Source organism: Palaemon carinicauda, chromosome 41 (genome assembly GCF_036898095.1).
Source record: "Palaemon carinicauda isolate YSFRI2023 chromosome 41, ASM3689809v2, whole genome shotgun sequence".
NCBI classification, from domain to species: domain Eukaryota; kingdom Metazoa; phylum Arthropoda; class Malacostraca; order Decapoda; family Palaemonidae; genus Palaemon; species Palaemon carinicauda.
This window is the reverse complement of record NC_090765.1, coordinates 18,887,678-18,913,905: the sequence shown is the minus strand read 5'-3', so window position 1 is coordinate 18,913,905 and position 26,228 is coordinate 18,887,678. Positions and strand designations below refer to the sequence as shown.

Genomic DNA, 26,228 nt, shown 5'->3' with positions numbered 1-26,228 from the left:
CCCCCCACACAAAAAAAAAATATATAAATGCCAACCAAGAACAGAAGAAAATGAAGACTTAAATCAATACCAACAAAAATATGCAAAACAATATCACAATTGGAGAGCTGATCATTTAAATATATGAAAATGTATAGCCTCACAAATTATAGATTGAAATTAAGCCATACAATTACCATCATAATCATTAAATGCAAGGAAACATGGTCATCAGATTTTTACCTTTCATCAATTCACCAGTACCATAATCTTTTACAAATAATTACAATTATGCTTAAGAAAAAAAACATCATATTGAAAAAAAATGTAGGTTTTGCAATTCCATTATCCTGACTTTCGCATTAGCTATTGATAAAAATGAGAATTCCAATTAAAATTAAAAATTATTTACTTCAAGTAATATCAGAGAGTAAGCTTTCAAATTTATTTTAAACACTGTAATTATCTTGAGGTATAGCATTCCTTCATAATCACAAAATTCTTGACAAGGCACACTTTTTAAAATAAAAAGAAAATCATGAATAAATATGCATATACAATGTGTAAACACAAACAGTCTTTCATTTAATTAGAAACTCTTGGTACCAGCTTACCATTACTAGTGCAGTTCCAAATTAGTCTTGTAACCAAGACAATCAGCCTCATCGGAAATCAATTTCGTGTTATGATAACCACGAAGAATAATGAAAAGGAAATCAATTTCGTGTTATGATAACCACGAAGAATAATGAAAAGGAAATCTATTTCGTGTTATGATAACCACGAAGAATTTTCAAAGTTTTGTGTTCGTGATAATTCTTAACTTGATATTTCTTCTGTCCATGGTCGGCATTTATATATCCAAAACTTTGCATACTGTGCATAGAATTTATTGAAAGCGCCTTTTTTTCTGTTAAGGGTAATTGTTGACACCAAAAATGTAAGAGGGAGATTGTTTTACAGCATGCAAGTCAACTGCCCTTAGTGATGTATTAGTAATCATTTGCCTGTGCTAATTCATTGAACTGCATATATAAATTACTGTACTATTTACCATCCAAGAAGCTGCACAGTGATTTTAATAGGGAAGGTGTGGAGTGATTAAATGATTATCAATGCGAGCTGCAAGATCTGAAACTATCTAACGGAGGCATTTTTATTTGGACTACCATCACCGCTGTTCAGCAGGTGCTTCACCGTTCATACCAACATATATTTCAGACACTAGAAAAGTTTCTAGTTAGTTTTGGATTAAACCCGCCATCCCTCGTATTTACAGCAAACTTAATTGTAACCACTATGTTTTAGTATTAAATTTTGTTCTACTTTGACTGTTTTATTTAGTTGCAATCCATTTTATTCAAGAGATTCATTTACCCACTACTAGCTACACACTTTTTGAAGATACTTAACACATATACATAGCCACTGTAGCCTACATAAAAAGTAGTCTATACGGAAAACACTAAATAACACGTATTACACAGACACATTGAAAGATTAAATTCAGTTAGGTAGTTCCTAGCTTAAACACACTTGATTTCTGAAACAAAATGTAAACAAGTCAATTAAACTTTCTCTACTTAGACTTGTCACTTACCTCCATTGCCGTTGTCAAAGAGGAGGAATGTGTTTGCCTCATAATGACTTCCTGTACTGTTGAAGCCAAGCCTTTGTAGCGAGGCCTCCACCTTCGCCCCGACCACAGGGGCCCCTCCGCAAGTTACCTGAAGGATGGAGAACGATAATTGAAAATTTCATGAAATAGTATAATTGAAAGTTTCATGAAAAAATATTCAAATGATACACAAACCATTTTTTGATAGAGCATCTCAAACATTTCCATTTAATAAATTTGAGACATCAGTTATCTTTAAAATGAGCACAATATTTGAAATAATTTCAGTTTTTTAAGAAGATTCAATCTCAATAAGTTCACTGAATTTGCTTTATCATAAATCCGTTTATTTTGAACCATTAAACACCAAACTTAAGAAAGCTGACCAATACTGGTACACTTAAAATTACACTACGCCAACCTTTTTTTTTTTTTTTTTTTTTTTTTTTTTTTTTTTATATGTGGTATTTTAGTATTAATGGCATGGTATACCACCATCATTAACCAAACACGCCTTTGAAATGTGCTGGCAGGATATAAAGCCATAACTTATGTACTAACACAAAAACCGAAATTAAATTAGTTTCTAATGGTGATAGGTAGCGAGCAAGAAGGTAACTATATTCTAAAGTAGAGACAAGGAAAAAGTTTTTACCTTCGCATACATTCTTAACAAATCAATTCTGGTAAATATCGCATAACTGTCTTATATTGATGGAGCTTGCACATACGCAGATGTAGCCCACATTGACCTTTAGCCAAATTAACTTTGACTAATAATTGAGGAACTACGAAAAAATTAAATTGAAAAAAAATGTGCTTAAAGCTATCAAATCGTGCAAACTTCATACCAGCAACCGCTGCCTCACGAAAGAAATTATTAAAAGAAAAATAAAAAAACTTAAAACCACATAACCTGGCATAACTATGGTGTAATACCAGACAGAAGATGTGCTTTCCCTTTAATACTGGAAATACTCTCAATGTTACATTAGGAAAATAACAGAGCAAGAACAAGATATATCGACTAAATATTTATGGGAATATTCCTGTTTTCTAAGTGCTTCGATAATATGGATGTGACAATAAATGAACAAAATGCGACGTGAAAAGCTGAATGCTTGGAATGTATAATATGAATTATGGAAAGTCCTGCAGAGAGTTGGTTCCCCTGCAGTATAAGACAAGAAAAGTAACCCTTAAAGTGAAGTATATCAAACAGTAAATGTTTGATGAAACTCGAATTACACTTCACGCTCAAAGATAATTTTATTTTAATAAGAATGAAAGAAAAACGTCAACTAACATTATATAAATTCGTGTTAGTGTTTCTTGCAATCTACGAACCCAAATGTTGAGCCAATTCATGTTTGGTATTCCGATATAAGCTACACAAATCGCTAAACTTTTCAGGACTGACTCTTGCAGCAATAAGACTTTAAACTTTAATTACCCTCATGAACTTGAACAGAATATAAAATACCCAACATAAGTTTCACACGGTATTACTAAGTAGATAATACTCTTGATCCTGATCCTCATTTGAAGTAGCGAGATTTTGTATAAATTGTAAGCCTACCTACTGGTCCCAAGCGCTTATCTAAACAATATTTGTTGCCCTGTTTAGTGCAATACATCTTGAAATATAATATTCTGGATTTTCCAAGAACATTTTCCAATTTATAGCAATAAGGTTAAATATTTCAGGAAATTCTCCTTTGCTATGTCAACCGGAATATTAAAGGTACTTACTGAAGGATGAAAGTACTATACTACTGTATATACTTCACATCACACACTCTAAAAAACCTTCAATCATCCACAATGGTTTGATTATACTTCCACCCTTGGCAGTTTACAGTAGAATTGGCATCACGCAACAAATATATTAGGAATATATCTGTTCAGATATTCATGACATCAGCATAGCGTAAAATAACAAGCTTTTCTATCCCACTGGGCTAGGAAAAAGTAATTAGTCTAACTTTATCTTCCAACAGTAATTTCTGCCCATAGTCATAACAACCTAAGAATTTACGCAAATATGGATTATTAGACTTTTTCACGCCGTTCTCTTGCTTTGGATCACAACAATTAGGAATCTAGAAACAGAACCTAGAAATCGGTATTCTGGGTAAGCCTCCTGACAGAAAATGTAACCTCAAAGAAGATATGTACACAGTGCCACAGTCATGAAGCCACGTCAAAACTTACGCGTTCCAGTTCCATAATGTCCATATACATATATAAAAAATATGTCAGTTACTACGAAAGCCCTTTTATTTTATACGTTGGGGGGGGGGGGATTTTTAGTTTTAGTATTATTATGAACCTCTTGAATACAGTAACGCAAAGAAATCCAGTTATATATTATTGTATATTCTAAAAATATACAACGATATATAACTGGATTTTAATACCCAACAAATCTTTGTTCTATATTTAATGGGCTGGATCTTACTTCCAACTTACTCACATTATTGTGCAGATAGGTGGTTATTATTATTATTAGTATTATTATTATTATTATTATTATTATTATTATTATTATTATTATTATTATTATTATTAATGCAAGCTAAGCTATAACCCTATTTGGAAAAGCAAGATGCTATAAGCCCATGAGCCCCAGCAGGAAAAAAACAGCCCAGTGAGGAAAGGAAGAGAGACAAAAAACGAACTACAAAAGTAATAAACAATCAAAACTAAAATATTTCATGAACAGTTACAACATTAAATCTGCCAATTCATATATATAAACTATAAAAACTTAAAAGACAAGAGGAAGAGAACTAAGATAGAACGACGTGCACGAGTGTATCTTCAAGAAATAGAACTAATCCAAGACAATAGAAGGCCATGGTACAGAGGCTGATGCACAGCCAAAGCCTAGAGAACAATCGTTTGCTTTTGAAAGTGTCCTTTTCCTAGAAAAACTGCTTACCATAGCTAAAGTGTCTTATCTACCCTTACCAAGAGCTAAGTTGCCACTGAACAATTACATTGCAGTAGTTAACCCCTCGAGCTAAGAAGGATAGTTTGGTAATCTCGTGTTGTAAGGTGTATGAGGACAAGAGAGAAAGAGTAAAGATTAAGCCAGACTATTCGGTGTATGTGTAGGCAAAGGCAAAACGAGTAGTACCCAGAGAGAGAGAGAGAGAGAGAGAGAGAGAGAGAGAGAGATCCAATGTAGCACTGTCAGGCCAGTCAAAGGACCCAATAACTCTCTACTCTAGCAGTGGTATCCCAACGGGTGGCTTGTGTCTTGGCCAACTTACTCCCTACAATATGTTGCTCTAGTTTTCTCGTTCAACGTCGATTTTAATTATTTCAAAGTGTGTAAGCAAAGGACAGTAGTTGATGAAGGTAAGCAAAGAACTCGACTCGAATGAGTCTTACCCAATTTTACCTCCGTAGAGTGGAGATTTTCTGCTTTCTGAGCCACGTGGCAAACTACTTCGAGGAGAAAAGTAATTAATTACACATTGATTAACATTTATATTGCGATGACTGCTTTTGATTCCAAGAACCCCACTCCTTACATTTTGTGAAAAAAAAAAAAAAATAATTGTCATTGTGAACGTTCACTGAAATGAATTTTAGTTTCTACGGCTAGATAATGAAAATTAACATCAAACGCTCTCTGAAAAAAATCTTTTTAAATTTGGAGACAAATAATCAGAAAACAGAAAAAAATGACAATTTCCCAGTAACACCAACCTTGAATGAAAACGTATACATGAAAGGGAACTTGAAACATGAATTTTCAACTACTGTTCTTTTTCGTTTTTTATTTTTTTATTTTTACTATTTTATGAAAGGGCCCCAAAGGGCATAACCTTTGAAGTTGCTTCTTTCAAAAATCAAATATATGCACCCCTTAGGTCTCTCTCTCTCTCTCTCTCTCTCTCTCTCTCTCTCTCTCTCTCTCTCTCTCTCTCTCTCTCTCTCTCTCTCTCTCTCAGTAGTGCTTTAATTTTTCATTACATATCAATATAGTTTTCACGTTTTTAATCCGAAAAAAAGACAGAATCTTCCTGTCTCAACTTTACGTGTCTGCAACTTAATGTTTTATCCAACAATTTTGAAATGATTTAATAATCAAATTTTGAAATGAGGAAATAATAAATTTTTGCCAAAAATTCCATCTCTCTCCTTCCTGCATCTCTGCTTCCCTCTTTCCAATTCTTTTCCTTGTAACCGTTTTTGACTTTCCACTCCACCCCTAATTGTCAGGAATTCCATCAAATGGTAAAAGAAGAAATACATATATGTCGGATGCAAAGTCAAAACTTACGCATGTGCAGATTTAAATTCTACAGCCTGAAAGCAAACACTGCCACACATTCGGTCTTTGTATCTCTCGTGCATTCGCTGACATGAATAAAACATTCGTCAGTTCCCCATGCATTTATTCTGGACCCATAGATACAAGCACGGTCGCCAGGTTTCAGAAGACGAAACAAGCATGTATGCATATAGAAGGACTTTTATCAACGAGCATGACAAAAAATATCATGAGATCCTTTCCTATTTTTTTTTTTATACTTTTTTTTTACCCTTTAAAAAAAGTTAAATAATATGAATAATTCTAATATCGTAAACAGATTAAAGTAAAAGAATAATAACTGTTTAGATGACCCGTTTCTTAACGGACGCCTATCTGTAAATAAAAAAAATATCAATGTTGAGAATTTTGACATGGACAAGTAATTTGTATGATGGGGCAAAATCTAGTCCAAACTGAAATCTGCAATAACCCTCCACCTCCCCCCTTCTCCCCATAGGCTAATCTCAAATATAAACTGCATTACTGATAGAAGTAAAACTATACTTGCAACTAATTATAATAGGTGCCCGGAAATATAAAAAACAATTAAAGAAAAATCGAACTGGTTTGATAATGAATTACATGAAGAGAAAAAAAGAAAAAGAAAAATGGAGGATAAATGGGAAAGAAATAAAAATAATGAAAACTGGCAACATTACAAAGCAGCTAGAAATTGCTACAATTACCTTATCTTAGTTAAAAAAAAAAAAGGGCCTATTATAAAAAAAGTGTACAACGAAAATGACCCACGGAAAATACATAAGAACCTAAAGAAACTATTAGGTCTAAAGACAGAAATAGTATTGCCTGACATAACTAATGATCCTAAATGCCTAGCAAATGATTTTATTGATCATTTTGAAGAAAAAATAAAATAAATCTGCTCCAGTTTTCACAACATCGGCACAACAGAGCGAAGGAATACATCAGCAACAGGTGTAAGCAAGCTAAGGGTATTCAAAGAGTTAAGTCAGAGTGATTATATGAGAATAATAAAGAAAAAAAAAAAAAAACCTACTGCGGAAATGACCCATTTCCAATTAATGGTGTAAAAGATGCAGAAAATTTCACCAGACTACAAGAGACCTACCGAAACATGGTAAATATGAGTCTAACACAGGAAGTTTTCCATGATTGTGAAAAAGTTGCATGTATCAAGCCTGTGTATAAAGGAAAAGGTGATGCAGACAATTTAAGTTCATATAGGCCAATATCAAATCTGTCATATTTTTCGAAAATTATTGAAACTGCTGAACACGAACAAACCTGGAAACATCTGAAAAAATCTAATGCCATACCTGATGATCAATCTGCATACAGAGAAAATTACTTCACAGAAACAACAGTGTAAGCGATTAAAAATGACATAACAGAAATTATAACAAATGGTAAGTGCTGCATTCTTGTGATGCTTGATCTAAGTGCAGCATTTGATACTGTAGAACATACATATCTGATGGAAGACAAAGCTGTGGGCATCTTAGAACGAGCATATGACTGGTTTGTGAGTTATCTTGAAAACCGCAAAGTTAAAGTAGTAATATCAAATGTTGAATCCGAGACAAGAAAACTAACCAAAGGGGTGCCTCAAGGCAGTGTACTAGGTCCTCTCCTGTTTGAAATTTACACGATTGACTGGAAAATATACTTGAAACTCACTGAGTTAAGTTTAAAATATACGCTGATGATACACAATTCTATTTACCAATAGAATCAATTGATGAAGCTAAAAGAAAGATACATGAAATAATGAATGACATTAAGGTTTGGATGTTAACAAAAAAGCTCAAGCTCAATGAAGATGAAAGTGAATGTATTATTTTTGGAAATGAAAAAGATTTAAAAAGAATCGAATGCTTCCAAAGAATTGAAATAGGTCAATCGATCATTGACCTAAAGAAATCTGTCAGAAATCTTCGAGTAATCATGGATAATAGACTGACAATGAATGAACATATAAATAATATGGTAAGAAATTGTAACTATCATATAAGAAACAGCATTTATTAGTAAATACTTAGATGAAAAATCTATGGCCATACTCATTAATCACCACATATTTTCAAGAATCGATTACTGCAACTCACTGTTCCATGGCTTACCAAATTATCAGCTGAAGAAAATTCAGAGTACAAAACAGAGCCGCTAGATTAATAAAAGGACTACACAATAGGGAGAGTTACCCCTGCACTAATTAAATTACACTGACTGCCGGTAAAAGCGAGAATTGAATACAAGCTACTCTTACTAACGTTTAAAGATACTGAACCAAAATATCTAAAAGAATGCCTGAATAAACTAGAACTAGAAACAAATGTTAACATAAGACACATGAGTGACAAACATAGGCTATCTGAACCAAGAACAAATAGTAATTTTGGTGAAAGGGCTTTTAGCTACTGTGCGCCTAGACATTATAATAAACTGCCAACTGAAATGAAGTACCTAAAGGGAGCAATTGAATTTAAGAAAAAACTAAAGACATTACTTTTCACAAGATCATATGATTTGGAAGATGCTACAATCAAAGAATTGTATAAGTTATATAATGAAAATGTTTCGTTACATGATTAATATGGACCCGCCCGAGAAGTAGTTCACTCGGCTTCAGTAGAGGGTTGGATTTAAAACCAAAACAAGCAAATAGGGCAAAGGATAGTTCTCGCAAAGTCCCACAATGGCCCAATCCAATTCCTCTCAAATCACTATTTTACCCTAAATGGCCAGCACAAAAAAAAAAAAAAAAAAAAAAAGTGCCTCTTCCCATGGCTCCAGGTATGTTAGAAAAACGTCAAGAAATTCCAATATCATCTTTTCCACCACTATCCCTACATCAAGTTGTCGGTTGCCGGATGTGTCCTCGCCAATTCCTTCTATATAAGGCATCCTTTTCCACCAAACCTCTTCTCTCCTTATCTCGCTATCTAATTCTCTGCCTACCTCTTAATCTCTGCCCTCTATCCGTTTCCTCCCACGTCCTTCTCACACCTTCCCCACCATTCCCATATACTGATGCTGCATACATATAAGAAATTGTAAGGAAGCATTAGGTTATCAAGATCAAGAGACGCCTTTTTGGACCAATCGTCACTAACTGCATAAGCAGTAAAGAGGTTTACACCAGTTCGGCGAGATTTTGAAACAAGCGCATATTACACTATATAAATTATGTTGTATAATTGGCATACTTATATATAAATAATCATTACTTCGATATTCTCTTTTTCGAAAGTTTCTTATTTGGCAATGCCAGCAAAAACGCATTTGCTCCGTTCAGAAACTTGCGATTAATTGCTATTACCATGAAAAAAGTGTCCTACAACGAGATTGGGCCACACTGACTGTCTATTAAAGCTAGAATAAATTTAAAGATGTGTAATGGATCTAAGATATCTAAGAGAACTGCTGCACATCGTACATCCAACAAATCATGTCGACACAAGAGTAGTTTCGAATGGATTCAAGATATTGGAGCTAGGATGCACCTTTATTATAGGGTTCTAGAGATTTAAAATACTGTATGTAATCTCTAAGGACTGAGGTTATAAAAGCTTTCAAGAAGTTGAAATTTTTTTTTTCTTATATTCATCAAGTCTTATAATACCGTGGAATTGAAAAATAACGCGGATATTGCCATACGATACTCTAAAATGTCTAAATACTTGATAATATACATGAGAAACAAATATTGTTGATCCTAAAGGAAACCTAGCTTTTCCATGTGATGAAGAACCAGGAAAATAGTTAAAATAAATACCGACATGACGAACAAAGTTCTATGGTCCATACATCCAGGGTAAATTCTTAAGAAATATCTCGGGGGAAAAAAGGCACGGCTAACTGAATGTAGCATTATTCTTCGAATCCAATAACACAACTTTTACAGTTCGACTTGAAGAGTGTACACGTGTGACTTACTGGTAATTACGATATATTGAATATATTGAAAACCTATGATTCAATATTGTTGTGTCGTTTCATGCCACGTTTAAATGTATCTTCGATAACATCGATGTTGATAATATGCTGGAATGTTTTTCTAGCTGAAACCCTGTATTAGATCTTTCAAGATACCACATGCAATGATCACCTAACATGGCTGTCCAAGAATGGTTCGAATTGATAGCTGGCACCACAAGGAAGCGTTTAACAACTTCCTTATGTTAGACTATTCCTATAATTAGAAGCCTTCATGTGATGAACATAAATAAGCAACATTTTTTAACAAATCATTCCTCCTAACTATAAACAAATAAATATCGTGCTAAAAACTTATATTACAACTTAGAGCGTAATTAAACGCTAATGCAGAAAATTCAGCCTAGTAAAAAGCCTCCTTGTCTAGTGTTTGTCCTGTACTATACCATAAAGGTCGAATGCCTTCACAAAGCTAAACTTCTGAACTAAGGAGGAATATCTTTGGTAATAATTCAGAGAGAATACAATGGAAACCCAATTAGGATTTTCAAGGGTCGATGCAACGTAGTGATGTTATTGAAAAAAAAACGTAAAATAAAGGGAAAATAATTAAAATAATAAAATAATCTAATGAAACTAGACAGTAATAAAATAAAAAGGACAAATATAAAGGGTAATCAAAAGCAAAATTCAGAAAATTTAGGTTTGAATGGTTATATTTTCAGTGAAGTTTCCTTTCCAACGCAATTACGAGACTAATTTTCTAAGGCACACTTGATAATTTTATGTCATCCTAATGTATCTTCATCAAAATGAAAGTTGATAATTTATAAATACCACAGACAGCGAGACCTAAACGCAGAAGAATTGCAAGTTTATCGTATCTTTAATGATATAATGGGCCCACTAGCAGTAGCTGTAACAACAACCAAGTCGTATACTTAGGGTTTGTTGAGAATAGTTCCTGTCAGCCCCTTGCTGTCGAAAGCATCGTTCATTAAAAATCAGTATACTTTTACTTTTATATTATCAAACTCTCTTTTTGACACTTATGAAAAGAAAAAGAGCATGAGATATTGCGGTTGTCTTGGTAATCGAATGATGCAAATTAGCGGCTCCATTAGGGCTGCTAGTGTAGTAGTAGTAACACTAGTAGTTTGGAACTATTAATCATTTGCCAAATCAACATATTAGTAATCGTTTACAATAATATAATGATGATCAAGCTAATAACAGCGACTAAAATAAAAACATTGCAAGCTAGATGCAGTATAAAGAACTTCAGGAAAAAATCTACTTAAGTCATTTATCCACCCCATTAACGAAAGCCAACGTCCAAGAAGTCGGCACCAACCATCCCACCGCCACAAACACTAGGGTGAAATCACGATAATCAAAACCCGACCAACATACTTATGCTAAATCTTTAAAATCAAAATGCAATGATTTTCGGAGTTTGTAATTTTACGTTTTTCAAGTCCATTTCTGAAAAAAAAAAATAGCAAACCTGAATGATTTTATCAGGCACGTTTTTACTCTATTGTCGGCAGTAAAATTTACTAACGATTATATTAATAGGTTACAATTGACTACATTTTTATTGTAGTTCGAGGCAAAAACAAGTCTTCTTGAAGGGTGAAATGCAATTTTGTGGTAGTAACAATAATATCGACTATAAAAACTTGGCTAATTCCTTAGTACCGTTCCTTTTTGCAGAGACAAATGATAGCTAATCCATATGGAATCAATGTCCTTTCTCTTAAAATCCATAACAACAAACAAAAACGACTAGCATTATTCAGTAGGTTCTCGGGGAGCTCCGATATGGCACCAGAGAGACAGGTTACAGATGATTGAAAACCACGTAAAGATAACATAAGTCCGATTGGAAAATGATAGTTCACTTGCCTCTTGTAATTATGGATCATTACTACGCAGTTAAGCCATTCCATTTCCCCTTCAGACCAGAACGAATTGTACATTTACACGAATCATGTTGTAGAAAGAGCTTCCAGATCACAACAACTTATTTCATTTCTAGGTCTAAAAATCGTTGTTTTAATATAGGCCAACGCCAAATCAAATGCAATTGTGGCATTTATGAATGGCGAGGAGGAACGTAGAGAGTAGAGGTCCCCTTTTTGTTTTTGTTTCATTTGTTGATGTCGGCTACCCCCCAAAATTGGGGGAAATGCCTTGGTATATGTATGTATGTATGTATGTATGTATGTATGGCGAGTTTATTTGAGGTGTTTATGAATAGAGGTTGTGGTAAATATGAATGGCTAGTTTATTTGTGGCGTTTATGTATGGTGAATCTATTCATGGAATTTATAAATGGTCAGGTTATTTGTGGCATTTCTAAATAGGGAATTTATTTTTGGCATTTATAAATGGCGAGTTAATTTGTGGAATTTATAAATTGCGAGATTATTTGTGGAATTTATAAATGAGTTTATTTGTGGCATTTACAGTTGGCGAATTTATTTGTGGCAATTATAATTGTTGGGTTTATTTGTGGCCTTTATAATTGGCGAGTTTATGTGTGGCAGTTATAATTGGCGAGTTTATTTGCAGCATTTATAATTGGCGAGTTCATTTGTAGCATTTATAATTAGTGAAATTATTTCTGGCATTTACGAATTTTTTTTTCTTTTTTTTAAACTCAGTACTTCGAGGCAGGCAACTGACCAACATTGTAATATTTCTTTAGTAATGAGACGACCGCAGTTTCTTCGTAATGAGAATATTCATATTCATAGCCACAGCCAAAGGGCTTCAGTGCTTTCACTGTGGAATGAGGAGGGAAATGAAAGTTTTCACTTCAAATTTCTAGAAAATTTAAACCATTTTACTTATTACTATTCGCATAAATTTACACATTTTTAAGCATATATAATTTTATCAGTAAAATTTAAATAAAAGTTTGTAAATAGTATTAGTATCATGTGATAAAAATTAACATACACTATAGTTAAACTGATAAAGAATAATCTATACATTTGTCATACGCGTTAACTAATTGTTATTAATATGATTGCAAAGGTTATAACTATAAACAAGATTTTCTAATATAATTCTAACAGTTAATATTCTGTACAATTACGGAAACAATTACATTATATCATCGCTATGTTGTTTAATACAAACTCATTAAGTATCATTTTTTTTCCAACCTACCCCTAATTTTTGTACACGCACATAAACATCTACATGTGGATGTATAAACTTAGTTACTTACGAAATCGAAGTTGGAAGGTGGTTATGTTTTAGCCCCTGTTTATGTGTTTGTTAGTGAACACCTTCCTGGCCACAGTTTTGATCGTAGAGAAATGAAACTTGCAGGGATTCATTGTTATGTAAAAAGCTAGAAATTATTAAATTTTGGAAGGTCAAGGTCAAGCAAAATGTCCAATTCACGAAATCAGCCATAAGTTTGGACATCCTTGTCACAGAGACTTCAAACTTGGTTAATATTAGTGTATGAAAATCCACGCCAATTAATACATGTTAAGTTCAAAGGTCAAGGTCGAGCAAAAAGTTAAAAAAGAATAAGCTGCCGCGGCGGAGGTCTGTTTCCGGGAACTATTCAAGGTGAACAGGGGCATAAACACTTTCGACATTAGACTATAAACTACCCTTCTTTCTAACAAAAGTAGACAAAAATATATTAATTTTACGCAGCCTGCTTTCATATCATTATATTATTATTATCTAAGCTACAACTCCAGTTGGAACAGCATTAAGTTATAAGACCAAGGGCTCCAATTGGAAAAATAACCCTGAGAAAAAAGGACATAAGGAAACAAAAGTGTGTTCGCAAGTGTACCTTCAAGCAAGCGAACTCCAGTCCAAGACAGTGGATATCAATGGTACAGAGGCTATAACAATTCCCAAGACTAGATAAAAATGGTTTGATTTTTGAGTGTCCTACGAAACATGCTTACCATAGCCAGAAATGTGTCTTCTACCTAAGGGTAGAAGAGTGGCCACTTAAAAACCGTAATTGATTGATTGATTTGAGGTTTTCTGGCATCATTACATCTCAGGTCATTGACGCCGATATCGTTTATTGTAAATAAAAAAATAAAAGAATATTCAATTAAAACCACAAAAGCAAAGGTGTCATTTTAAAATTTAAATCTCTTTCAGAAAACCTACTTCTGAAGTAAAGATAAAAATACCACTAGCACGGTAGGACACATCATGTCCCAAGAATCTTGGCAAGGATGAAATAAAAACAATAATAATGATAACAATAACAACAACAATAATAATAATATTAATAATAATAAACCTGCCATCCTCACCTCGAGCTTCAAACAGATATCTATTTCTCTCACTACTACTGTACAGTATATGTGGGGCTGAGTAGTCACTGAACAACTACAGTACAGTGCTTAGCTCATCAAGAGCCTAAAATTTATGGCTTGCTCTCATTTGAAAGAATTTCAAATGCATATTTATGTAAGTTATTTTTATAAATAGTCTTCGATTTGTAGTGAATGTTAAGGGCATTAATCAACTCGACATTCTAACATAAGCAGAGGCTTTTTAAGTGATTTTGTTATGGAAAAGACATGGCGGTCTTGAAACAATCTCCAATCTTTCTTTAATTAATCTATCTTCAACCAATTTTCTACAATTATCTAGTTTCAAGCATACAAATTTCAGTCTAGGTCCACATTAATTATCTATCTATGTATACTCAAAACATCCACATAATCAATCAGATAGTGGTTCCTAAACTATATTAAAGAAATAAGACCATAGCAATAAGACCATACTTTCCCTTCTATCCACTGAGACACTAACAACGTGATTTAGATTTTGGCGAATATATAATATATCAAAACACATTACGTATAGGTCTTCACTGTCTGTGTTTGTTCTTAACTGATGACCTATGTACTTTAATATATTAGAATATTGAATCCAAAACACTGCACTGAATATTTAATGTATGACTTTTCTTATCCATCAAGATTATATACACAGATTATATATATATATATATATATATATATATATATATATATATATATATATATATATATATATATATATATATATATATATATATATATATATATATGAAAATTATAATAAATCGTGACCTACAAGAAGCGTACTTTGTTTAGACAATGCTTTCTAAAAATGACTTCTCAAGTATGGTCTTGACGGAACTTAGTGTTAGAGGCACAGAAAATTAGAGAGAGAGAGAGAGAGAGAGAGAGAGAGAGAGAGAGAGAGAGAGAGAGAGAGAGAGACTTGTTGGCTACCTTAAGAGCTTAAATATTATCTGGGACTGGATTATCTAATCTAGATCTGTAAGTTAAGACCTTGAACTGAGCTGACAATAAATAAATGGTTTGAATATCCAGGACCTAATCATGATATGAAGTTATTTGAGATTCTTTACAATTCTGTATGAGGACAAAGGAACAATATAATAACTTGAAATACGAAAGGGGGGAGAGAGAGAAAGAAAATTCCAGTGATCAGAGATACAGCAAAGACACCATCATTTTCCGTCTCAAACTTCTAGACGGGAGGCAAGGAATACAGAACTTCATACGCTATAGAGCATTAATGACAGGAAGCCTGCCCAGGGGCCACCAAATCAAACAATAATTGGATAAAAGCTTCTATTTCCTCTGGCCTTCCATTAATAAAGACTGTCCTCTTTCTTGGCACTCTACCGGCTTAAATTTTCAATCCCTCCTAAGAGATTCATTGTTTGAACTTCTCCCGTGTAGCTTTCTGCTTTTAAAAGGGGCCAGTGGCGTCGACCATCTTCTTTTATTAAGGGAGGCCACTTTTTCTAAGGGTGTCGAATGATAGACAAAACTATTTGGACGTGGAATGCAGGGAATTTAATGATTTTTACTTGTCATGCAATATGAGAGAGAGAGAGAGAGAGAGAGAGAGAGAGAGAGAGAGAGAGAGAGAGAGAGAGAGAGAGAGAGAGAGAGAATATATATATCAACGTAACAGTGGACATCAAGACAACTAAAATTCCAACAGGATAGGTTTCTCCATAATAAGCACCAATCTATGGGGACACTTCTGCATTGTCCCTAAATTAGTTGACTAGCCTGACCACCCTAAACAGGTGGACTATTGACAGCCTAATTAAAGTGCAGTGTGACATTGCAGTGCTCTGAAAAATATTCTACTGGTTTGCGAAGCAAATTTACAGTATTTACATTATTTAGAAGTGAGATTGTACACTCCATACAATGGTGAACACGCTTATGTAGTAGGTTGGCCAGGGCACCAGCCACCCGTTGAGATACTACCGCTAGTGTGTTTTAGGATCCTTTGACTTGCCAGACAGTACTACATTGTATATTTATCTGGTTACGGTTCATTTTCTCTTTGCCTACACACATACCGAATAGTCTGGCCTATTCTTTACATATTTCCCACTGTCCTCATACACCTGACAACACTGAGATTACCAAACAATTCTTCGTCACCCAAGAGGTTAACTACTGCACTGCAACTGTTCAGTGGCTACTTCCTCTTGGTAAGGGTACAAGGGACACTCCAAAATCAAACCATTGTTCTCTAGTCTTGGGTAGTGCCATAGCCTCTGTACCAAGGTCTTCCCTATCGTTGGTTAGGAGTTCCCGGTCTTCCACTGTCGTGGGTTAGGAGTTCCCTTGCTTGAGGGTACACTTGGGCACACGATTCTATCTTATTTCTCTTCCTCCTGTTTTGTTATAGTTTTTAAAGTTTATATAAGAGATTTATTTTAATGTTACTGTTTTAAAATATTTGATTTTTCCTTGTTCCCTTTCCTCACAGGGCTATTTTCCCTGCTGGAGCCCCTGGGCTTATAACATCCTTCTTTTTCAACTAGGGTTGTAGCTTATCAAGTAATAATAATAAGAAGTTATTATTACTACGAATACTACTTCACCTACTTATCTTCTTTCCCATCATTATCTCTACATTAAGAGGTCGGTACCTTATGCGCCCTCTCCAATACCTTCTATCAAAGGTAACCTCTTCGAATACCGAAGGACTGACCCAGGCGGAAGATTGACCCACGATCTCTGTTAAAACTGACCCAGGGTGGTTTGGAGGACTAACCCGCAATGTTTATTTTCTTTTCAAAAGCTCTTTGGCATCATTACATGATTTTTTTTTAGGTAAAGTTTAATATTTCATTGATATTTACTGTTTTTTATCAAATATTTTATGTGTTTATAGGGTATGAATATGTAATTAAAAAGGGTACAGAACCTAACAAACCCACCTAACCTAACCTAGAAATTCCCAGGTCACAACCCCTAGCCGGGGGCAAGCAACTGGACCCCTTCCCTGATCAAAACCCCTATCCAAGGTTCTACCTGCAAATATATAAAATCAGTCACCTTTGCTTCGTATGAAAATTCCTTATGGAATATTTAGATAAATATTCCCTCATAAACGGATTTATTTGACCAAAGTATAAACGCTTATTACAACATGAAGTGTCATGTACGTGTACACATAAAAGACTGAATAATTTATCAACGATGTTAATTATTCAGTACGCAATCTATTATGTTAAGCTTCCGCACAATACAAAAAGTGTCCAATTCAATAAATTTTTCATGAAACGAATTTGAGGAAACTTGTGTCCCCCTGTTTTAGAAAATACTCTAGGAAATAGTTACAAATATGGGTAATTCATTGATTTCGTAAGGTAAGACTACAATAAAATTTAGAACTATTGATGAGGAATGGATCCATTCCTAATGGCGATTTTGTTGTACAGAGTTTCTTATGGATCGTTAATGTACATTTCGCTATAATCGGAGGACAAAAAATGAGAATAATATTGGGTCTCTTCCGTACACCGATCTTTAAAGGACTTGGTAAAATTTCTGTGTAATACCGACGTTATAGATTATCGTTCCTTGGTGAACATAATAGCGTTGAATGGATAAAGGCAAGTTAATCTCATTACCCCAGTACTGTAAAAAGACTTTCATCCTGTGGTCTGTCACTGACAGTCTATCGATTTGGTATCTTTGTGCCTGGAATGATCATTCTGCTGTTGAATCGTTTACCTACGACGTTTGGAATTGTTTTGTTATTTGATGTATAAACTGTATACTTAAAAATGCATCAGAATGCGAATACTGATAAAGCTTATATTATTTTGATAAGAGAAAATAACACCGAAGATTAGCTATCTTAGAAATTCTCTGATGGGTGATAACAAGCCGTTATTCCCTTAAACATCAATTGCCTACACTTGAAATTTGTTCGCTGTAGCAAATAGCTTACTGTGTGTTTTCCTTTGTTCATATATATATATATATATATATATATATATATATATATATATATATATATATATATATATACATATATATATACATATGTATATACATATATATACATATATATATACATATGTATATACATATATATATATATATATATATATACATATATATATAATATATAATATATAATATTATATAAAATAATATATATATATATATATATATATATATATATATATATATATATATATATATATATATATATATATATATATATGAACAAAACAACGGACAAAGCAAATATGATGCTCTTCATAAATTGAAAGCTCTTGAAACATTACTCAAAAGAATTCACAATCTATTAGCGCTGTGAGTCTTCAAGGATGTCCCTCCCCCTCCCCAATCAAGGCTTCCTCCCCCGGCCCATGACCACCAGTCGAGGGAGAAAAATGTCATTTGGAATTACATACGGGTAATAACAGGTCAATTATATTAGTGTTCCCCACAACCTGTAATCAGTAGTATTGATCACTATCATTACCCTCTGCAGAAGTAGCAGTAATGAATTTTACGTCTTTGCATGTGTAATAGGGAATAGTAAATGTATTCTTCAGTTCTAATCGTTAAATAATAGTAAATGTATTTTCCAGTTCTAATCGTTAAATAATAGTAAATGTATTTTCCAGTTCTAATCGTTAAATAATAGTAAATGTATTTTTCAGTTCTAATCGTTAAATAATAGTAAATGTATTTTTCAGTTCTAATCGTTAAATAATAGGTAGGAACAGTGTTGATTAACGTAATCTATTTTACTAATTTGCTTTTTTATTACTTTAAACGATCAACAAGTATGGAATATGCTTCCCATAATCATCGGTCCCTTTTAATAGTTTTAACATTTATACGAATTTCCAATTGGAATTAATAAGCAAAGCTAAATTCAACCACAAAAAGTACTTAAGACTTAAGCCAAACTATTCCGCAAAGAAACGTCACGTATTGCACTTTATCTGTATTAGGGACAAAGAAGGCCGCCATTATGAACCATGATCATATATAATTTTATTTTTAAAATTCTGTCAGACGACCCCATGCAACGTTCATGCTATATTCCTCTTTATCTAATTACAGAGGACCCAATAAATAATTCACCTCTTGCAACATGTTCGTTGGCAATCCCTGATATAGACTTTAATATTGACATAAACAAGAAAATTAATGTTTTCTCCACGACAAATTTTGTTAGAAGGGATTCTACCATAACGAATTCAGAGACCAATTCAATCTCCCTTTATTCTCTTCTATTTCCTTATTCCCCACCAAATAGGGCACTGTAATACTAAACATGACTGAATGTAGTACAACATTCTGTATTACATCATGAGAAAAATACAGTGCGATAGGTTTATTAAATTAAAAAATGGACTTCAGTGACCACTGACAATAACCAGATTCGAAAAACAAAAGGCCACCAACTAGATTTGATTAAATTAGATTAATTTATTTGGGGGTGATTAAGCCGTCTTGCAGTCCAACTCTTTTTTTTTCAACTTTATAATGCAACTGATGAATTTTCTCTCATATCTCCGAGTTGAATGGACTTATTGGTCCTAGGGGTGGGTCATAAGGATATAAATTATATATATATATATAAATACTAGTAAATATGGCATTCCTCAATTAATAAATTAATTTTCATATAAAAGTGGAAAATCAATGCATTGGTAAATTTATCTTTTCAAACTTAACACTCAGCCTATATACAATATGGCACCGAACCTACAATTTTTGCTAATAATAATGAAATAAACTTACATTTTTAATTTGTAACTCCTTAAATAAAACATACAGAAGAGAGTCTAGTCTACGAACGAATACCATGGTTTATTGTTACAACTAACTATTCTCTTTTTTACCACATAAAACCAGCAAGAGAATAACAAAATTACATATCTTAATATCTTAAAAAATACAAAATAATAACATACTCTATACCTGTCAGCTCCAGACTTGTATATTTTCATAAATTTCCGTATATTTCTGTTGTCGCTCCTATCAGTCTCCTGTGGATTCACAGTAAAATTTCCTAAAAAAACTCACCTGGGCATAAACCAGCATAGGATCGTCGACATTCGAAACATTGAACAAAGTAGACCTCGTCGAGGTCCAGGCCGAGATGGTAACGGCATGGGAATCTCTGTGCCCGGAGGAACCGGAGGCATTGGCAGATCGTGGTGTGGCAAGTACCCTGAAGAAAAGGCTCTGGTGGCTGTCTGCTCTGTTCTCAACACGGTAGAGCCATTCTCCGGCCTGTAAGGATTAAAAAAAATCTATGTTAAAGGATAACTTAAAGGAATTCTGAGAAATCTCTTATAATTTAAATCACATAAACTTCAACTCAAATAAATAATATTCCCGATCTTTGCATTGCTTCACAAATTGCAGCATTTCTTTAAAAGAAGAACTATAACGATATTTATGAAAAAAAGGTAAAAATAATATAAATGACCCACAATCTTTTACCTGTTGACAGCCTTACTTGATTTAAGCAATATCAGAACGAATGCACTGGAATTTTCGTAAAAAAAAAGAAAAAAAAGAAAAAGAAAAGAAAAGCAGAGGGCAATCCAAGGACTAATGTACCTCGAAAATAATTTACTCCTTGATGTACATTCATACAGAAGTTGAAATTCAAATAATTTCTAACCCTCGTACTACAAATTACAGGGAGTTATTGTTTAACACTCACTGTTTCACACATACACACGCACACGCACACACACACCTCTTGGGTCTGGGCAATCGCCTTAGTATAAAAGAGGAATACATTTCTAGGAAGGCAAATCATCACAGCTCGTATTTCGCCACTAATAACACCCTGATCAGGCTGTAATCAAACGACCAAGGTAGTTTTCCTGAACTCGGACGTGTCCCAGACACCAGGCGAGTGAAAATTGTTGCCTTTGGTTGAAATGTAAGAGAAAGTTACAAAAGGATTATGGTGATTATGAACGATTCGTTTCACTGACATGCCCAGGTTCAGCTATGCTAAGTCACGTGACCACGGAAAATACTGGTACCCGATTCAACATCATACAAAACTCTTCTAATTTTGGAAGCCTTCAGTCATTAATCATGCACATAAAACACACACACACACACACACACACACACACACACACACACACCTTTTCAACAGATATCGTAAATCTTAAAAGGCTACAAGAGCGATGTGGTACGAGGGTTCAAAATTTACCACGATTTTTCAACATTAGAAGCAAAATTAACTTTCCTTTATCAATAATAATAAAGAACAATTAAACTCATACCTACATTATCAACAGCAGTGTATAACGTATTAAGCACATTGTCAGGTACAAATAAGTCTGCATTAGTTGATAAAAAAGTTTTATCTTGGCAAATGTGATTAGTCATTCGTTGAAATCTATGAGTTTAATGGTAGGATTTCCGTATTTGGATTAGATATATTTTTCGATTAACATACTAAAGATATGCAGTGAGCTAAATGTCTTCAGATTACTGATAAAAGACAACTAACTGCAGAAGTTTAATGGTATTACATACAGTACTCGTGAAATGAATGACTGATCAATAATAATTTTGAACCTGGTACATTAAAACAAGGCACCAAATTTAAAAAAAAAAAAAAAAAAATATTCTAAAAGATGAAAACTATAAAATCATAGTTAAATTACTGTATTTACATAGACAAACTTCTGTAGAATACAATGGAGCATACAATTACAGTTTTAATGTTCTCCCCAATTAAGAACCACTTTCCTTTTAATTATACATGTCCATTTTGTTTGGCTTTAAAACCAATCCATTTGTTTTATCCTGATTGGCCTCGTTCTTTGCCCCGCCTCGCTCCCAACTCTCCTGTATAGGCCATTTCGAAAATTTGTGGCTCCGCTTAAAAATACAATTAACCCAAACTTTAACGGACCTAAAAAATCCCCCAGACAATCATACGTTAGTACTATAATGTGTTATTCATCTCTTCTGGCCCTTATTCGAGAGAGAGAGAGAGAGAGAGAGAGAGAGAGAGAGAGAGAGAGAGAGAGAGAGAGAGAGAGAGAGAGAGAATACGCCAAATCATTATTGTAACGTCTATCATTTTCAAGTATAAGAAATCGATGATGTACTAATACGGTCTTAAAGATACATTTTGTAGCAGTTTTACGACCAATTTATAACTCTGAAATACTGAGGGTTTTTGTTTGGAATCTATAACAAATCAATGCTTAATGTTGAGTTTATTCATTCCGACCCGCGTCGAGGATAATTTATCAAGTGTGGTGGTTACCAAGTATATATATACATACACAATCATACATTGAAGCATTTATGGCAACAAAAAATAAAAAATATATATATATACGACAACTATTGAAATAACACAAACCATTGTCAATTTAAAGATAAACGATGGTTAACGATAAAAACATAGAAATGAAAGTCTTTACAATAGAGTGAAATATACATATAATACAAAGCAGAAGGATTGGAATGAGACGTATACGTATGCATACACATATTTTGCCTTATAAGACTGCGATTTTTTTCGAAGCTAGTAAATTGGACCGAAACTGCTATCCCACCACGTCCCCTTTACACAGTGTTTATAATGTAAACAAGCATAATTAAGTATCTAATTGGTCCATCGGCGACTAAAGACAATAGCATCATCTATCATCAATCCAGAGGCAATAAAATACTTTGTAGGAAACAATACCTCAAAATCAACAAAGATATGGTTTATTAAGAGAAATGACTTTATAGTGTGATGGGACTTGCATGGTATTTAAAGGTTACATATCCGGTGACATCTAAATATATCTGCTCCAACACATTTCACCTAAATGTTCTACATTGGTAGAAAGTAAATTATCTAACATCAAACTAATTACTAAATATCTTTAATACCTAAAATGCCAAAAATAAGACTAACACCTTCATGGGGATGGATTTTACCTTCAAACGCTGACACGCTAAATGAAAGTTAAATGAACTTGAAATTGTGTATCTCCTTTCTGACATAATGGGTGTAAATACTCATTAAAGGTATTGAATATGGGTAATCAGTTTCATAATACAAGTCAGACCTTGTTAAATGAGAGAGAGAGAGAGAGAGAGAGAGAGAGAGAGAGAGAGAGAGAGAGAGAGAGAGAGAGAGAGAGAGAGAGAGAGACCCACATCGTTCTTGGTTCTGGTCTAAATTCTACCATGGCAAATCATAGCTTGGTGCGTTACTAACCCTAATTGAACAACGTTGACGGAAGGGCCATTATTTAACTAGAATCCGAAGATTAAACAAGGTCCACATACTGTAAACAAGTGTAGTATATGCTCACCATCTGTGTTTTCTAATCAAACACGTTATTAAAAAATGGCTCGCCCATCAATGGCGAAGACTATCATCAACTCTGTAAGGCCCTATATTTAGAGAAGGTGATGATAAGACTCGCCAGTATTAAAAAGACAGATTATTCTCAATTTTTGACGTTACGGCTTCTCAAAGTTTCTCACATTTTGCGCCGTTGTTACTTTGTTGTATCAAAAGACTGACGAGGGCTCCGTACCCAGTGTTCTTATCTAGCTCGTGCTAAAATGAAGTGTCTTTAGGAAAATAATAAACTTAGAAATTGGAAGAGGAAAATGGCGTGTTAAATTTACTATAATTGATGGGCCAGCCTCTAATGACTGTAAGAAACACAGAAGTACATTGTTCAAAATCTATTGTCAAAACTGAGGATATACCAGAGTAAGATGCTGTATGAACAGGAAATAAACATGAGAAAATATAATAGGGAAAAAAATATCGTCATCAAAAGAATAAATTATTGAAGTGCACCTACTTGTAAATCGTCTGAACAGTGAAGAAAACAGTTATGACAACAGAACTATCAAAATCAGAAAAAATGGAGCACTATCACATAATAATGGTTCCGAAGCTAATTTGCCACGTTATTTGGAGTCGGCCTCTAATAATCTTACGAGATGAATGGAGAGAACGAGTAACCAAATTAAGTAACTACCTCAACATTGTCATAATCAGATGTATTATGACCTATTCCTTATTGCCTAAACTTGAAAAAAAAATAGTTGATCCACACATCCTTCTGAACATCTGAACCCAGATTTTTCTTTCCTTGCCTACCCTTATGAGATTCACTTTACTTCACCAAAATCTTACCATACAACCTTATTAGCAAAAGAATTAATGTTGTGACACATTTATTCTTATGGTCTACTATATTTTTATCTTTAATAAATATAACTAGGACTCTCCACAATTATTTCGTAGTAACATTCCTCAATCTATTAATACCTTACAAACACTGGTCAACCTCTCAACGGTATCAACCACATCTAGCCAACAAAATGGGGCCTGAAACTTCAGTGTCTCCTTTTCCTCCTCTTCACTACACTCTCAGTCATCGGCATTACTTTCCACGAGAAAAGTTAAGTTTTGTAAAAAGGGACTCTGCCATAACGAATTCAGAGGCCAATTCAATCTCCCTTTATTCTCTTACTTTAATTTCTAGCTAAACTTGAATTCGCTATAAGAAATGAACGGAAGCTAGCTAGTTTAGCACAATTCTCTATGTTTAAAGGGATCTGAGACACATCTTAAGTTTCTGCTTAAATGGGAACACTATTTTACTGTCCAAGTCCATTGTTTATTTCTGAGACTAATGGCTGTTTACTATTCGTAGGTGGTTTGTGATCGCATTTCTGATTTTGTATGACTTGATCATTAGCTGTTTTTTTAACCCATCAAGAGCAAAGTTATGCAAGATTACGAATACAATTTTACAACAACCATTCCCCCTTCTTCAGTTCTAGCACGACTGTCGTTGCAACTAGACGTCTCCCACTGGAGAGTTCAATCCATTTAGAAATTTAGTTAATCTATTTTGGTAACTGATTGTATTAATAACAATCTCCGATCACGACCTTAGCTGTTGTTGCTCATATTAAAGTCTATATATCACAGAAATAATGACCCACAACTATGTTTTGAAATCTTATTTACTACCTCGTCTCTAATACTATCATCAGCGAATTTTTGAACAAAATTTCCATTTGAAGTTGACATGGAAGGGGTGTGCAGCATATCCATGACCTCTTACCAATTTCATACAAGTTTGCAATAATGTTTATTTGCTAACAAATGGAGGTTAGGCGCAACAAAGGCCACTTAGAGGTGATATAAAATTACAGGTAATTACGACACTTTAAATTCACGCCCCTTATATGATCCATTTACTTTTCCTACTGGTTATCCTCTTTGTTTTTCATGCAATTCCGACCATTGCAAATCATTCTCGTATCAGGAGTTAACCAATACCCAAATATTCATGTCAGAAACCGATAAAGCATAACCTGGAAAATATATATGGTTCATGTACAGTATTTGGCAGAAATTAATGTATATATTTACCAGAATAAAATTTAAGCTGTTAATATGAACGATTCTGCACGCTATATTTGCCACCGGTACATGTAGAACATGTCTAATGAGAAATGTAATCTGTAGAACTTCAGAAGGTACATAGGTTTGCCAGGTATCTGTATGGTTCAGAGTATTTCGAGGTGGTTCGATCATGTGTAAAGACTGGCCGATAAATAATTTAGAGGAAAGTTATATTTCAGAAGTACTAGAACTAAGGGGGACTTAATGCACCGCTGATTGCAACACCTATGGAGGTGTAACGACCAATGTTGTGTTACTTCTATCCGTAGCTTCAACACTAGAAGTATGAAAGTAGCAGTGACTGCGGTCGAGTTTTCATCTCGAGCCAACCCTTCAAAGAGGAAATGGAATACATGTATACATCTGACACGCCGGTATACTCCCCGAGTTCACTTTTTTCATTAAACAAAAATTGTTTTTTATTCTTCATTGCCTCATTCAAAAACCTGTTTCATCCAGCGAGAACTAAAAGCTGAACACTTCATAATGATTACTTTACCTATCGCGAGTCAAATCATGTAAGCACGTGTCTTGCGTTTTTTTTAAAGCATAAGAAAAACGACTAAATACATACCAAACGGATATAAATATTGA

At 33.9% G+C, this 26,228-nt stretch overlaps 1 protein-coding gene across 1 annotated transcript in view; it reads right to left on the bottom strand.

The window, feature by feature from the left end:
- The window catches only part of LOC137632257 (calcium-activated chloride channel regulator 1-like), a 181,897-nt gene that overhangs the window by 27,667 nt on the left and 128,002 nt on the right, over positions 1 to 26,228 (bottom strand). The window contains exons 7-8 of the mRNA XM_068364146.1: positions 20,234 to 20,443; positions 1,580 to 1,706 (exon numbers count right to left, since the gene is read on the bottom strand). Of these exons, the coding sequence (XP_068220247.1) occupies positions 1,580 to 1,706; positions 20,234 to 20,443 (337 nt within the window). The remainder of the gene's footprint in view (positions 1 to 1,579; positions 1,707 to 20,233; positions 20,444 to 26,228) is intronic.